The sequence below is a fragment of the Aythya marila genome (assembly GCF_965140915.1).
Source record: "Aythya marila genome assembly, chromosome: 1".
In the NCBI taxonomy this organism is placed as follows: domain Eukaryota; kingdom Metazoa; phylum Chordata; class Aves; order Anseriformes; family Anatidae; genus Aythya; species Aythya marila.
Genome location: NC_139042.1, coordinates 68,312,091 through 68,329,267, shown reverse-complemented (window position 1 = coordinate 68,329,267; position 17,177 = coordinate 68,312,091). Strand labels below are relative to the sequence as shown.

The window sequence follows — 17,177 nt, the reverse complement described above, 5'->3', positions numbered from 1 at the left end:
TAAATATTTTATAATTTGATATAATAAATTATTTGATATAATAAACTTCTCTAATACCTTTCCTGTGCTGAAATCCAATCTGGGACAAAATCTGGGACAGGGACAATTTCTTTCTCTTGAGCCCATGAAGCTGAAGCCATTTAGAAGATGAAATGAGGGGTTGTACATCCATGTCCCACTGACTGACTGTCAGACTCTTTTCCTTCTCCTTTGATTTCTTCTTGTGGTCCTCGCGGAAATTCGAGTTCTTATGATCTTTCCTGTGCTTTGAATCAAAGGCATCTGTTGTAGAGAGAAATGAGTGGATAACAACATTTACACTTAAAAAAAAAAAAAGAAAGAAAGAAAAAGAAAAAGAAAAAAAAAAGATTTACTTGAATTCTTTCCTTTCTTTACCAGTATACCACAGTACTCTGTATACATATAGCTTGTTTCTTGTTTTCTTTTATTCTACTGAGCAATGTTCTTAGTATTGAAATCTGCTCATCTGCTCTCAGTTCTACATATCTACTTGCAGTTACGCCTCTTTTTTTTTTTTTTTATCCGTGTGTATTCACCTTCAATTTAGTGAATAAAATATCTCTTGTATGCTGAAATCCAAGCCCAGACAAAGCTAAGTGCCATTTCCAAATGACATTTCTTCCAGCTCTCAAGACATCTCTTCTACATTTTGGGAATCAGAGCTCCTAAGAGGCATCTGAAGATTGTCAGACAACCACTACAGACACATTAGAAGCATTATACAATAAATGAGGATCTCTTAGCAATTACACATTCAACCTCTATCATGAGCAATGGCAGGGCCAGCAGCAGACCCTGACTTTATTGCAAGGCTGGTGAAACTCCTTCACCCCGCATCATTGTCCATAACTGCAAACAATGGTACTGGCAGCATCTGTTCCAGTCTGTGATGGATGATGTGCATGTACAGCAAATCTTGGACATGAAGGTCAATTTTTATTTTTTAAGTTCTACAGAAAAATGCATTTCTGCACAGATTTCCAGTTGGCTGGGCTAGCTCTGCTTGAAATGGGGAGCAGAGGCAGACCAGAGCCTAGAGCGGTTGGGGCAGAAATTGAAGTGATGACAACAGTAATGCGTCTGTTCCTCAGCACAGAGGTTTTACGAGAACTTTGGTATTTCCTGTTCATTCCCAAAATACTCTGCATGAGCTAAGCTGGTGTTAGTCAATTAAATACCCTTGCTGTATCTAGGTTTATTTTCTGTAGACGTTTGATATTTCTGCCCATTTTCCCCAGAATCAACATTATTTACAGTATCCCAGCCCTTCACTTCCCCATATACTGTAAGCCAGCTGAAATGTAAATATACTGAGTGGATGAAATTGGTCCAAAATATAAAGAAAGGTTCTGTTCCGTAATGACTAAAAATAACTTTCAGTCTAGTACGGAATATGATCAGAGCTCTGCTGTCTCTGAGATCGAATACTACAACAACTGACCTGGCTACACATGTTCATTAGACAGATTTGTTCCTCAGTTAATCATACATAAAGGAAATGAGAATGTATCCTCAGAAATCATCTTTCAGTGACAGTAGCCTTCTGCATGGGGCAGGCTGGCACCAGCTTTTCCCTAGTCAGCAGTCCTACAAGCAGGGTGCTGGGCTGGCATGCCTGCAGAGGCTGGCATTTTACCAGCCTTCCTCCTCCTCTCAGTGCAGAAGCAGCGATGACAGATGTTAACTCTAAAGAGACACAGGTGAAGGTTTGCAGCTGCTTGGGCTTCATATATAGTTAGGGACTGTTTATAGTCACTTGAGCAGTCATTCCCAGTTTCCTAATCGGAAAAAAAAAAAAAAAAAAAAAAGCCAGCACAGCACCCCATACACAGCACAGGAGACTGGCACAGCTTCAGCAGAGCTTGTACACAGCTAGCAGCATGCAGACCATGATTCAGAATAATTAAACTGCACGTTATCCAGGATAACATGGAATGTATGTAAAAGCAGTCCTGAAATACTCACAGTCACTCCAGGCAAGTCTCTTAAATGGATTGCCAGTCATGATGGATCTCTTGATTGACAGCTCCTCTTTCCTTTCGTCTTAAAAGCCTGAGAAATTATTATTCAAAAAAATATTAATAATCTAAAATACTCCCCTGAACAGGTCAATATGAACAGGAGACCAGATGCACAAGCCCAGGCAGTAATAAACTGCGGAAGATTGAGGTCAAGATTTTTCTCAAGGAAAATAATAGTATAAATTAAAAAGGGTAGCTACCTCCCCTGTCAAGAAAGGGTGAAATCAGATTTGACAGGGACCCCCTCATACTCAGAAATGGGGATATAGGTAATATGATTTCCGTTCTATCCCTGTAATTTATCATTAAGAAAAAGCCAATGTGGAAGTTTCCACACAAAAATGAGTGTGGTGTTTTGGCCTACTGTCAGCCAGTTGTATTATGTTTTATTATTGCTTTGCATTATACTTTACCATTGCTATAATACAATTTATGACTGAACCTGGGAGTATGTGAGACACAATTCTGTGAAGAGATTCATAACTTTGCCTATAAGACTGCAAGATGATTCACAAAGGAAAAGAATTATGCTTGTATATATGTATATGTGTGTGGTATAAGGCCCAACTGTGACTAAAACAAAACATATGAATAGAGAACAAAATGCCAGAGGAAGCAAGGTAGCATATGTTGGCTGTGTGTATCACTTTGAGACATCACATTTTGCCATTTATTTGGTTCTTCTTTTAATGAATAAGACAAATGAATGAGGGATATTTATGAATCACCAACAGCCCAGCTGCTAGCTATTGTCATCAAGCAGTTTTTCCTATGGGAAAAGCAAAAATGGGATAAAATCATAACAGGACTGCACCAGAACACACGGCCTCCTCCCTCTTTCTTCTCTGCAGAACTGAACACACTATTTATTCCTCTTGCAGATATATTTATTCCTCTTACATGAGTTTAAATACCCACAGAGAAACATATAAACTGTTCTGTTCTTTGTCCTCCTCATACAGGAAGATATTAATGGTATGAAAGGCAGGGAGGGCATTAAAAAAACAGGAGTGTGTTCTGCATCCTAACACCCAAGCATTCAGCAGAAGATGCCTGCAAGCAGACGAACACCCCTTTGGCAGGGACTTGGTGTTAATGCAATATTTTTTTTTTAAACATTTACTACAGAGTTGCTGAGGCAGACAGTGCCCATCAGTAGTGAGCAGTGAGACTCATGCAGTTTCTAACCCTGCGCAGGAGCAGACCGCTATGCCCTCGTGGTAACGCTGACACACACGTCAGGTGGCGAACTAATCCCAGATGCCATCTCATTTTCCAGATGCCCAGAGGTGTGGCAGCAGATTTTCCTGTACTTTCGCTGCCCAGTGCCGCTCCCAGCCACTTGAACAGCATCTGTACGTGAAGTGCTGGCACCATATGAAAAGGCACATTGGAAAGGAGATGAAGTGGCTTCAATGGAAATAGCAAATTTACCTCAAGTCTGGGAAAGGTAAGCAAGCTGATGGCAGCCAGGAAAATGGTCAGCACAAAGCCTGAACCAAAATACACTCTTTTCAAAAGGCAAGCACCAGTTCGTCTGAGCACCACCACCACTCCCTGGCCAGCACAGCCAACTTTCTGTAAGGTTCACCCCGCCTGTCACAGGTGCGCGGTGTTTGCTGAGCCCGTGACCTCTCCCGCATAGCTGGGAGCTTCAGGGCGAGCCCCTGGGTGCTTTCTGAACCCAGCACCAGGCTGGGGTTTCTGTGGAAACCCTGCAGCGTGTGCCATCGCAAAACCACCCTGGGGCCAGAGGAAGAGCTGCAGGCATGGGGTGAAGCCCGTGCCACCAGAGCTACCAGCAGCTGTGTCAGCGCCCAGCACTGCCACCCCAAACGTGCCCCGAGACACGCTGCGTGGGGCAGGAAACCCACTGCCCATGGGGCCCAGGCTTTGGGGTCAGCTGCTCAGGGCCATGCCTGCAGTGGGAGCAGCAAGGCCACGCTGCCACCCGCCCTTCTCCCCGCGGTGGCCCTCACCTGCCTCCGGCAGCCACCCGCTTGGAAGCGGTGGCGCCGCCGCCCCGCCGTTGGGCTGGAGACCGCCCGGTTGCTACGGCCGGGCCTCCCCGTCCCACAGGGCCCTCCCGACGGGCGGCGGGCGCTGCTGCACCCGGTGCCGCTGCCATGCAGCCGCCCAAACAGCAGGGAGAGGCCAGGGAGCGACTCCTGCTCCCCGGCACCCAGGCGCCGAACGCGGGTCACCGAGCAATAAACGCTGCTGCGGGCCCTCAGGCTCCAAAAGTTGTGTTCGTGGGGTGTGTGTGTTTATTTATTGAGCCGAGGTGTCCCAAAACAGGAGGAAGGGTGGGCTGGGGTTGCTGCAGTACGTCAAACAGGCAGAGACTGAGCACAAAGGAAAGCTTTCAGCCGCAGCGGGGGCACGGAGTGGCTGCGACCTGTGGCCAGGGAGGAAAATGCTGAGTAAATTCATTGCTGACAGATGCCACAACAACAAAGTGCGCTTGGTGTTGTAGGGACCAAAAGTACATACGCCAACTGGGAGAGTCACAGAAATCTATGTTTAGTGGGTCAGAGTCATGTGTTTTTGTTAATTCTTAATTTAGACTGAGCAATTGGCGATACCTATACTAAAAGCACCCACATGTCCTTTGTTTAAACCAGCATAACTGTATACACACTGCAGCAGAATTAGCATGCTTCTGGGGTAGCCTGACTAAAAAATGTTCTAGTGTAGTAAAATTTACAAAAAATTAAAAAAAAAAAAAAAAAAAAAAAAAGTGTATCATAAACCTGAGCTCATTATTAAAAAGCTCCAGCTTACACCAGAATGCCAGCAATACATGTATTGTATACACAGCGTTTGGGTCGCAGATGTTTTTGAACACAGTTTCCGTGAAAGCAACAAACAGCACAGAAGTGCACACTTTCTCTCTTCTGCCTTTGTTTGCCGTGCAATCACAAAGCAGTAAAAGATAGGTTACTCTGGAGGATTGACTGATCAGTCTTATCTCTGTACCCATGTTCAGATGGAAATCCACACCCAAGCGCACGGCCAGGGCCACTCCGTACACGCCGAAGCTTTGGCTTCAGCTTTGTGAGATGGCGTCGTAAACAGAGATAGGAAAGAAAAGTGCCTTATAAGGCACACAGCTCGGGTGCCGACACTACTGTCTGGTTGGAAGCAGAGCTTCAGTTTCTCATGCAGTTGGAAGCAAGGGTTTAAAGACGAGCCGGGACATGACGAGTCGTTCTTGATTGCACAACTATTCCCCTGAGGTATAGAAAAGGCATTTATTTCTCAGCCATGAAACAGCTTCCCATTAGATCATTAAAAATAGTGTACTAAACATTCTCAGGATCAGGTCAGACACTGCAACTGCTGTAGCACAAGATGCTTTACAGACCCAGAATTTTGGGAGGGTGCTTTTAAAATTTCTCTTGAAAGTGCAAGTGCAATGGGTTTATAAGTAGGCACCGTAAAATCAATCAAATCAATCTCTTGGTTTGTTTTGCTGCTTCCAGCAGTGGAAGTTTTTTATCAAACACCAAAAATGACTTGCTTGGGTAGGTTTTTCTACATTATATAAAATTAGAAAGTCTATCTTCATGTCTAAGTATCGGTAAATGTATTATGGGTTAAAATGAAGTGATTATATGTGCTGTAAATGTCTATGTCTGCCAAAAACCTTCACTCTGGGCTTGGCTACCCTAAACACTACGGGTTGCAAGAAAACATTCCTTAGCTTGTACAAGAGCCTGACATGGCCCAGGGACAAAGGCTGGCAAATGCACAGTGACTCGTAGCTCCGGCAAGTTTCCTGATCCACTTGCTGTGGTTTTGTAGGTAATGTTCTTCCTAGGCCGGAAAATAAGATGTTCTCTGCACATCAGATAAGCGTATCTCCTTGTTTGCATGGAAGCCCTGCCCCGGCTGCTGCTCACCGTTCAGCTGACGCTGAGGAGGAGGAGGAGGAGGAATGAGTTCTCCAGATGCTGCCGGCTGGATGAGGCAAGACTGGATAATAGAGGAGGCAGGGATCCAAGTAACTGTGAAGTGGGAACTCACTCCTTGCACAGGGGTGATAAAAATAACCACTGAGCCATTCTGTCATCTGACCTTTAGGCTGAATGACGCAGTGATACGGATGGGTGGAATGCGTGTCGTTATGTCATTCGTTAGCGACTGCAGTGTAACACATACTGGGATTGCATTAGGGAGCATAACTTTAGGACATTTTGCCTACCAATAAAAGTATTCTTTTTTTTTTTTTTTCTTGTGGCTGAAAATCAGCATTGTCAGCATTTCCTTTCTGTTAGTGCTTACAACATGGAACTGTTTGGATGGTGTTTATGATGACGTTTATTCAAACAAAAACAAAAGATAATCCAGTCTCTTTCTGTCTTCCAGTCTCATCATACTTAAAAACAAATAAACAAAACAAAACAAAAAAACTCTTTAGCATTTCCCCTTTTTTTTCATTAAAAGATATAAATACAAGTGTTCCTTAGTGGTTCACCCAGCATAACTGCTATTGTATGAATAAAGAGACGGAGTCTCTCATGATGGGTTAGTAAGGATGCTCATGGCACTGATGCATATGGCTATGATACTATGAGGAATAGGTCCTCACCAGGAAGTTTAAGGCTGTCACACATCCTGACCTGCAGTGTCATACTTCCTGTTGACTCCCTCTCAAAGAGAGGCAGGAATCAGTTGCAAGGGGCAAGGAAAAAAATAAAAGCAAGTTGGATTGAAACTGAGTTAATGCTGTCTTTATGTTGTTTACAGTGCTGGCTACGTAAAATGCACACACTGAAAATACAGTTTATCAGGCACAGGCAAAATGTAAAACGCAAGCCAGAGGTGTGCAGTATTTTACATACTCCTTTCAACTGTAACTTTTTCTCACCCTTTAAGCACCTCCTTAAAAAAAAGTGGATGAGGACATGGTACGGAGGTGGTATGAAGATAAAAAATGGGACTGTCTAGTGAGAGAGTGGAGAATGAAAGAAGGCATGGGAAAGGGCAAGTGGGGATAAACTAAAACTTCAGGGGACAAAGCTAGGGGGCTCAGGTGCCTGTGACTGATATGTGATGTCAGGGAGAAGGAAGATTTCAGGCTGTAAAATTGAGATCTGTGTTAAAGACATGGCTGTACATAATAGGGAAATGTGGAAGGGATGGGCTGGCATAGTGAGTGATACCTAAAGACTTATGCACAATCTGCATAACAAATTGGGTGCACTGGATGAACTGTGTCCCTGAGTGGCACTGCAAGGAGGGTGGTTGCTGAAGATGTGTGTGACATTTTGTGGCTTTTATTTTTTTCTGCTTTTTAATTTTCTTTAATCTTCTTTAGATCTATACGTAAATAGAAGTGTTTCCAAATGGACAGGAAACAAAAGCTTCTCCTTCCTTGCAGATATCTGTCTTCCAGTTACCACCAGCGGCATGGCTGGGTGCTAGTGGAGCTGAGTTTGTCACTGAAGAGGCCAAGGTACCCGGGACAGTGCAGAACAAATCAATGAGAATTAAAAAGCAAGCAAACAAACAAAAACAGTGACATAATATAGTGCTCCACAACCTTTGTGTTTAAGAAAGGTGCTGCACATCTAGGTTTGCCACTTTCTGGCACCCACAGTGTTTGCATCTTCTGGAATGAGGATGAAAGATACAAATGCTGCTGGTTCCTCACCGCCCTAGGGTGATCTTGCCTTAATTGTATCACATACATTTCTTCCCAGGCAGCCTGCTTGCACAAGCACAAAAGCAACCTAGCAGGCACAGTGCCCATACTGTACTGAAAGGAAGAATATGAGGTGTGTGCTGCATGGAAGTGCTTCCTGTCTGCCTTGTCAAATAAAGGAGAGGCTGTCACAGTTCTTGTTTTTCCCCAAGTCCCTGGTCAGTTATGTGCTTCTTCCCTTTTCTGGAGTCTTGTTTATTCATTGTCTGCAAAACAAGGCATTCTTTTAAAGGTGAATGGAAGAAAGGGAACTGATTTCTTATTTCAGCAAGGAATACGAAAAGCATGCCTCATCATGTTTGCCATTGTCTGTCTCTCCTTTGTGTTCCCATCTCCATCTTTCCCTCAAAGGCTGATTCCAGTTGACATGGATAGAAAGTCCCCACTTGCTTCCACGAACATCTGCCTGCTGATCTCTTTTGGGTTATGGACGCCTAGGACGAAGCATGTCTACTCTGGAAGCATGTCTACTCTGGAAGCATGTCTACTCTGGAAGATCTGGAAAGTGTTTTGAACATCATAGGCATCAGTAGTCTAGAAACAGTTTAGTAAGAAATGTGGAAAGTCAGAGCAAGTAAAGATGCTGGGAAGCATAGAGGGCTGTCGTGGTTTAACCCGACCGGCAGCTAAACACCACGCAGCCGTTCGCTCACCCTCCCCCCTCCCTCTCTGGGACGGGGGAGAGAAATGGAAAGTGAAGCCCGTGAGTTGAGATAAAGACAGTTTAATAAGACAGGAAAAAAAAATAACAAAAATAATAATAACAATAATAATAATGATGATACAATGGTGATAATACGAAAGTAATAATAGTATGTACAAACAAGTGATGCACAATGCAATTGCTCACCACCCGCTGACCGATGCCCAGCCTAACCCTGAGCAGTCCGGCCCCCTCCCCCCGGCTAGCCACCCCTATATATTGTTTAGCATGACGTCAGATGGTATGGAATACCCCTTTGGCTAGTTTGGGTCACCTGTCCTGGGTCTGTCCCCTCCCAGCTCTTACTGCACCCCCCAGCCTGCCCGTTGGCAGGACAGAGCAAAGGCTGAGATGTCCTTGGCTTAGTATAAGCACTGCTCTGCAACAATTAAAGCATCGGGGTGTTATCAGCACTCTTCTCATTCTAAGCCAAAACACAGCATTCCACCAGCTACTAGGAAGAAAATTAATTCTGTGCTAACTGAAACCAGGACAAGGGCAAAAGTGAGAAATAAGTTATTTTTTGTTGTTGTTGTTTGTTTGTTTGTTTTTCCCATTTCTGGTACAACATACTAACGGATGAGGCTAAGCTAGACATTAATAAATCTAGTTTAGAAAACAGAACAAATTTCCCTAATGTGGCAATAGTGAGGACCTGGAACAGACTCAAAGCTGGAGTATCAGCGGGACACTGTCTTCTTTTAAGATGGTGGTTCATACAAAAGTGAAACATTTAGGACCAAAGCGACTGAGGAGGTTCTGCCCAGTCATCTGTGCTTAGGAACAGACATGCAACAATGATAAATGCCAAGATCTAAACTAAAAGATGATGGAGAGGGGTAAAGAGAGAGGAGTGAGAGAAGGAATGAGGAAGTAGATTAATTTACATTGGAAGGAAAACTTTCAATGGAGGAGTTGGAATAAGAGCAAAGAAGACATTTATTAAAATTTACTTTGGGTTCAAACACTCATTTTACACCAGTTTACACTCCTTTTACAGCACTGAATGTAGAGAGACGTTTGGGGCACAGCTCATATACACATACTGAAAGAAGTTTATAATGAAGTGGCTTGGATTATTTGGGTGCCAGGAGAGGTCAAAAATCTAACATTCTACAGAAATGTTCAAAAGCTAGCAAATAATTTAGCAAACTGAGTATACTGGGAGAAGCTGAAGTTAAAAGTTCATTATGCAATGGGAAGATAGAGAATGAACTGTTTCTTCCAGTAAGGGGAGGTTTGGCTCTTCATAAGCACTATGGAGCAAAAGCGATAGTCATAAGGTGGTTTATGGATACCAACTGATTCAGTGCAGGGCAATAATAAGTGAGAACTGTGCAAATGCTGTGTGTGTCATTAAAAAAAAAAAAAAAGAAAAAAGAAAAAAAAAGAAATTTTGCTGGCAGCATCTGATGTGGAAGGTTAGACAGAGGTCATGTATGACAAAGCCATCAAGAGGCATCAGAGTCCCTTGGATTCCAGCCAGGTTGGAGGCAATTTTTTGATAGTATCTAGAGGCTGAATCCAACTTAAAGGACATTCATTCATAATGAAAATACCCTTTATGAAAGCCAGGCTGTTTTATTAATAAATATCTGGAGCTACACTGCATCCACAGTAATCTAGCTGTGCCTTAACCCCGCCATTCATGCTCAAATTAAACCATCAATGCATGCACAAGAAATTCTGTTACTGCTTTTTTTTTTTTTTTTCTTAAGTGCTTGTCAGTGTGTTACATACATCTCTGTCACCTTAACTGCCTTCTGTAGAGTAATGTGGATTCACTAAAAATCCCTCTTACAGTGATTAAGCCTATGACAACAGTGAGTGCCAGAAAGAAAGGGGCCATTAAATGTTAAAAACAAATATTTTGTTTAAAGGTTGTCTACCTTGCATAGCACTTAACAGAGGAACTTCACAGCAAAGTGGGCATGTTAAGATTTCTAATCAAGCCTAGACAAGAGATATTGCAATGTTATTGTACTGCTGCCAAAACTGTAGCACGGGTGTGCTGAAGCCCGAGCCCCCGGAGCGGTGACTGCTGCAGGTGGAGGCTGAGCAGGAGGCAGCTGCGGAGGAAAGCAAGCACCCTCCTGCAAGGTGGGAAGTATTAAAGAACAACAAATTCAACACTGTACGTGTACAAATGAAACTTCAGCAAGCTGCCCTTGTGTCGGCCAGGCTGGAAGTTTTACCAAGATCATCTTCTTTTGGAGAACAGGGAAAGCAGCATTTTTCAGTTTAGAAAAAAATTGATCTGGACTTGCCTGGTCTTCAACCATAAACATACAGCAAAGGGGAATGCATCAGCTTGAAAAATTATTTAGACTAAATAGAGTTATTTGCTTACATGTACAGTATAATGTCATGGTGGTATCAAAAAGACTACCTCATTTTTTGAAGTGAGGCCTGGAGGTGGCATGCTGCTGGTCATTTAGCCCCACAGGACGGGGATTTGCCTCAGGTGACTCCAGTCATGGATGAAATAGGTGATTCATCACAGCTCATCACCTGACCTGCTGAAAAGTCAGCAGAGTAAGGCAGCTGCATCCTTAGGCATGTCTTGTCTGCCCAGGCTGAGTGTACACCCTGCCAGGGAGGGAACCTTTGTGGTTTCTGCAGCTTTGGAAAGGTTGTGAGTGACTGGCAGGTCTGCCTGCACCAGTGGACTTGGACCTGCACAGTGGCTGGGGCAGATGTGCCTTCGTGCACCTCAGTAGGATTGGATGCCACTTTCCTATGCAGTGCTCTGTGTTCTTCCTGTGGTCCTTGACCTCAGACTTGACTCCTACATCTTAAACTAAGATTGTGGGACTGGCAATTAAAGGGGAAAAAATGGTTTGTTTCCATTTGTCAGTGCAGTGTAACAGTCACCGAGAGATGATAAATACTGCTCCTGAAAACATTTTCACTGGGCTGCTTTCTGACTGGGCCTGTGCTGTGAGCAGTAAGTGAATTTCTCTACGTTAGTTCATGCTAGGGGTTATTTGGCCAAAAGGCATATATCATAGCTGACATCTTTACCCAGTAGGACGGATATACGTGGGACACTAATTTCATATAGAAAAAGTATCTAGTGTATAATCTGTAATGTGTAGGATAATATTTAAGGATTGGCTTTCTTTTCATCGGCAGACATACAGTCCCCTCACATTGTATGAGTTATATCAGATTCTACAGGAAATATTAAAACTATTGATGCTATATTTTAAAACATTATACTGTCTTTTAACAATATAACATAGATTTGCTGATAGTAAAATCCAGTTTACTATTTTGATAATACAGGAAATGAAATGTGTTAAGCAACTGATACATGTGCTTTTCACCTTTTACTTTTCATATATATCTGTGCTATGTTTGTGATGGACATGTTGCTTGGGATATTTTTAGACAGCACTTTGTGTCTAAATAATATCAGCTCTCTCCTCTCTTTAAAGCCTTTTAAGAAGTGTTGCTACCACTGAGCCCCTTCAGGAGAGATCAGTGGCCTCAGTACGTTGTAATTATTTTTCCCGTCTGAGCACAATTAAGATAATTCTCAACTACTCTTCACAACATATTTTACTACATACACCAGTATGTATTAAAGTCATGAAGTAATTCACAGATAACAACTTTCATGATGTACATGCTGACATTTTAATCTCAAGTTGTCTCCGTGGGCAGGATGTGCCTCTTTGAAACAGCCAGCATGGCTGGGATGCTGCCCAGGTGATGTATAATTTGGGCCAGGTCCCTTCTTCTTGGATCATCACGTAGGCTTTGACCTGTCGTGACAAGGACAGTGACATGCATTGACCACCAAGGCAACGATACTGAGGGACACCCATGCCTGTTGTCCTCCAGGTGAGGGTTTTCAGCACACATGGAGGATGAGGAGGAAGAAGAAGAGGGCTGATGGTGGAGGGGATGTTTTACGCCACCTTGTAAGGGCTGTGAAGGCTAGCAGGAGGTGCTGGTACCTTGCTGAGATGGATTTGCACCCTGCTTTTGGAAACAGGGTGTGGGGATGTAATTAAGCGAATCAGTGGAGCTATGGTCCCTCCCATTTCTCCCATCTTTCCAGCTGCAGTCCTTCTATTGTAATTGAAGTAGTATTATGTCACATTAGTCTCAATTTTCCATAATACCCCCACAGTTGGTGTGTGTCTTCATAACTCGGGGCCCATTTTACGGATGAGTCACATAATAGTCAAAGTTATTAATTTGTTACAAGACTGCCTACAATCCCAATTTTTACAGTGTTCCTACATTGCTCACAGACTTAAAATCTGGAGCCACTCATATTACTCATTACTTGAGCAAAATAATTGGAAGAGTTGGTGCAACTGCTGTTTTACAGGGCCCCAGGCCACAGCATTGAATGTTGGCGAGGCAGGGGAGCCTCTTGTCCCGTCCAGGTGGCTCGGAGCATCCCAGCCAGCCTTCTCCCAGGCTAGGACACCTCTTTCTCACGAGCAGCCCCACAGGCTGTGATGGAGACACTCAGAGGTGTGTCTCCGTGCCACCTGAGTCAAGACACCAGCATGTGCCCCTTAGGTGCTAATTAAAGTCCACTTCATGCACAGGAATAGGCTTCCAATTAATGTGGTAGCCCTGGAATGTGCCGTGGGATGTGGACAGGAGCAGAAGCTGTTGCAGAAAAAAAGTAATTGGAGTGTTTAAATGACAAGGCCCTCGTGATTAGTCTGTGTCGTCCCATGAATTATCCCACAATAACCCAGCTCCAGGTTCCAAACGAGATGCTCACATTAAGTTTTTTTCTAGGTCTTCCAAGATCTGGGCTTCTCAGCAGTCCAAAAATCTGAGGAAATCAGATTTTTTTTTCTATTTCCTTGCTCATACACTTCCCACGTCACAGCATGGTAAAGAGCCAAAGCTCTAGGCTCTTTAAAGACCTTAAGGAAAAATTTGCAAGGAACAAACAATATGTCATCCAGAATGTTGTCCTGGAAAAAAGGCCAAAAATCTCCTTCCATGGGAAATCTTGAAGTTTTTCTTTTTCATTTTGGAATGACTATTTATTTTGGAATTTCACTTAGAATGGAAATTCTAAGAGTCTGCCAATTCAAGTCAGCTGTGATTCAGCTGTTACTCATCCATAAAATTAATAACTTTATGTCTTGTTTCTTAATTCATAGAAGTTTAGTATCAGTTTATCATTACTCAAATATTATCCAAAGCACTTTTTTCTTTCAGGAAAGAAATAAGGAGAAGAGAACCAATCTGGAAGTCCGTGCTGTAACCCAAGATGATTATTCTTCAACAGAGAGATAATATGTCTTGGTTTTTATTCTGCTTTGCTTAAGGAAACACTGTAACAAGGCACTTTTGCACCTAAAAGCTGCTAATCCTGTAACAAAGATCCACTTCAATGAGAAAACCTGTTCCATCAAGGGATGCCCGGTGTACCCAGTACAACACATCTGCAAACATGAATCCCATCAGACTCCATTTCCTGCAGCCATCTACCAGGACTTCAGATGCAGTTAAATTCTGTCTTGTAGTGGTATTGCAAAAGAATATTTAAATAAAGCTGTGATTGCACACCATGTCTGCAGTTAGTGGCCTGTGACAATAAAATAAGAAGTCTCAAGATCAAAGAAGTTTTTAGTTTAGTCATAAAAATGAGTACCAAAAGCAGTTTGAAATGTAGCCAACTAGCAAAATGGTGTTGGCCCTCACAGATCTTATTCTTTTTGCTAAATTATTTGCAAGTATTTAAAGCAGCACAGGGTGACAGATACATGACAACTTTTGAGTAGCTTCATGTTTCTGATATTGTCATCCTGCGACAATAGTAAACATAGAAAATGCTGTTGCCTCCAAGAGCAAACAAGGAGCTCTTTGAGTGGGTTGCTGTAGAAAACTGCTCTCCCTAATTGACTCCTTTGTCAAGAGTCTTATCAGAGACTTTGTCAGTCTTCCCCTTCTGGGTCTTCCCAGGGTGGGTTCAATGAAATAGAACAAATCTCACTGCCCTAACAACCCCCACTCCACTTCTGGACACAAAGCGTAAATGAGCAGCACCAGAATTTTGCCAGAAAGTATCTAGTTTTGAAAGATGTTATCAGCACCCTGGAAACCAGGAGCCAGGATGCCCCAGTCTCTAGCCTTAGTTAAACACACTGAACCGAGAGATTGCTACTGATGAGCTGAACACAGAGCCCAAGAGTTCAGAACAAGACACATGCATGTTCCACCCCTGCTGCAGCCAACATGCTTCAAACAATCTGCATGTGTAGCAAGCAAAATGGAATTATTTTTGCACTGCTCCAACAGTCTTCTTTTCAGCTTATTTTGATGCTGCACTTGCTTTGATGCTGCATTTACAGGGCAGGGACATTACCTTGTCCTGTAATTTCCATCACTCTGAAGAAATCATGCTTGGAATACATAAATATGTCATAGGATTTTTCTGGGAAAGAAAGAGATTTAGGCAACTAGCAGGGGATGGCTAATGCTTTTGACAGAAAAACACAGAAGTCAGCATAGCCCATTAGCATCTTCATATTAGCAGGTACTTCACCATTCTGATTCAGAAAAGCACACACTTCGTTTCTTCCTCCCTATTTTTACTTGCTGTTCAGTAAAACATCCTTGTAATAACAAACAATGTAATTGTAATTCCATAAGTAAAATATAGTGAGTGTGAGAAAACAGTCTGCAGTGACAATACGGATTTCCCTGCCCGAGAAAGGAACTCAGGCATTCTCCACTGTATTTTTCACACCCTGTTCCTTTTAGAGTTAAATACTGGTATCCTGTCTACGCTACAGAAGTGTAAATGTTTAACTGGTTTATATATACTGGTGACAAACAATCAACTTTGTAATGCAGTCAGTAATAAAAGATGAAAGTTGAGCCTTTCATTTTTCCTGCTTTACCTTTTGGGGGTCAACTGCTAACTGTGAGCATTCATTCCAGGTATGCAAAAAGGATCCAAACTTTCACTGAAAGAGAGTGTTATTTTTCAGGTTGAAGATTAACTCGGCCATAGGCTGTTTCTTCCCTGAGAGAAATAGCTTTCAGGTTTTTGAAAACATGCAAGATTACGTCCATCCAGCAGCTTTTCTTCTATATGAACACCTGCTTTCCTTTTCCTAAAGCTAAAGAATATTTTGCTCTGTAAGACGAAAATATTCTTTGTCGTGACAGCCATAGGTGTTATAACATTTAAACAATTTTGGTTTGACTTTATTTTGATTGTAATTTTGATTTGATTTGATTACTCAGATCAAACTGAGTAACTTTGATTTTTTTCATTGCATGTTTTCATTTCTGACAGATATGTTTGGTAAATATATAAGCACATTGTAGTTTAAAATGTAATACAAAAAAAAAAAAAAAAAAAGAAAAGAAAAAGAAAAAGAGTATTACTTTGCACTTTTGCATATATAAAAATAACATTATATGCATGGCCTGTTGTATGGCTTGGCTGGTGCTAACGTTCAGGAGAAAATAGCACACTGACAAACACGTGATGTACATGCAGGTGCAATTCAGACACTATTTTTCAGCTCATTGTTGTTGACTTCACATAGGAAGGAAAGGAATTGTGTATCGGGACATTTCTATGCAGATCACCCAACCCCTCTTTGTTTTTGCTTCCCTCTCGCTAATGGGAATGAAACACGCTTACATTCGTCTCAGGCTGATGTCAGATTTACTCTCCAGCTAATATTTGCAAAGCACAGTAAGATGGAACGTGCTAGACAAGGGCACCAGAGAGTATTCTTGTTTTTATTTATTCATTCCCAAATCAGTGGCAGATTTTTTGAAAACTATTCATCAAATCATGCATTTATAATTAAATGCTTATTAATTACTAGGGTATAGACCTTCATGTTCTCTTTTTTTTTGTAGCGTTTCTGAAGGAGAGTGAAAACAACATACCTGATTTTTTAATATTTCCTTTTCCATTGAGAATGTTAATGGTTTTCTTATGTCATCATTCTCTCTCATCTCCATGTAATCAGTAAAACTAACATAAAAATGACCAGCCCTGGGAATTAATGCTGATACTAAGCCTCCATAAAAACACTTTTCAGGCAAAACTTTATGAAGCGTGGTGATGGGTTCATTTAGCATATTTCTGAGGAACTTTCCAGATGTCATTAAGATGTTAATATGTTTTTAAGCTAACTACAATTTTTTGTGCACTCTTTGATGCTTCCCCTGTTGATATACATGTACATTTTTGACGCATGCTCTATTAGACCCACAGTAGTGACAAAAGGAAGCCTTACAAGAGTTTAATGTTTGAGAATGAGGAACCTAAATAATTATCACAAATAAATAAAGGCATATTTCCATTCCTGAGAACTTGCCTAGTTGATCAGTCTGCTGAAAAACATTGCACAAAAGGAAATGGGAATATCTGTGCGCACCCCCGTGGCATGGAATATCAGCTATAAGATATGTGAGAGTCTGCTCTGAGGCAAGGTATTGTGTGTGGAAGATAATTCTTGGTTTAGATTTTGGAGGAAAAGCTGGGTCCACAGCCCATTTCATTACATTGTTGAGAGCAGTTCTCTCCTTTTTATACATTATAGAGGGGTTTCTCTATACCACAATCAGTTTAATGAAAGTAGGGCTGTAGGAACAGCATTCATTTCTAAGGCTTGCTCCTGATGGCAGGAGATAACAAGGGCTGGTATAAATGGCTGGAGAAAATGGCCAAGAGGTAGCAATTTAATAGATTTTATAAAAAATCATA

The 17,177-nt window shown here is 42.1% G+C and overlaps 1 protein-coding gene across 1 annotated transcript in view; it reads right to left on the bottom strand.

Annotated features, from left to right (window-relative positions):
- VWA3B (von Willebrand factor A domain containing 3B) overlaps positions 1-2,026 on the bottom strand; it is a gene marked incomplete at both ends in the record, with an annotated part of 68,297 nt that extends 66,271 nt beyond the window's left edge. The window contains 2 exon segments of the mRNA XM_082784646.1: positions 58-282; positions 1,987-2,026. Of these exon segments, the coding sequence (XP_082640772.1) occupies positions 58-282; positions 1,987-2,026 (265 nt within the window).
- Between the last annotated feature and the right edge of the window lie 15,151 nt (positions 2,027-17,177).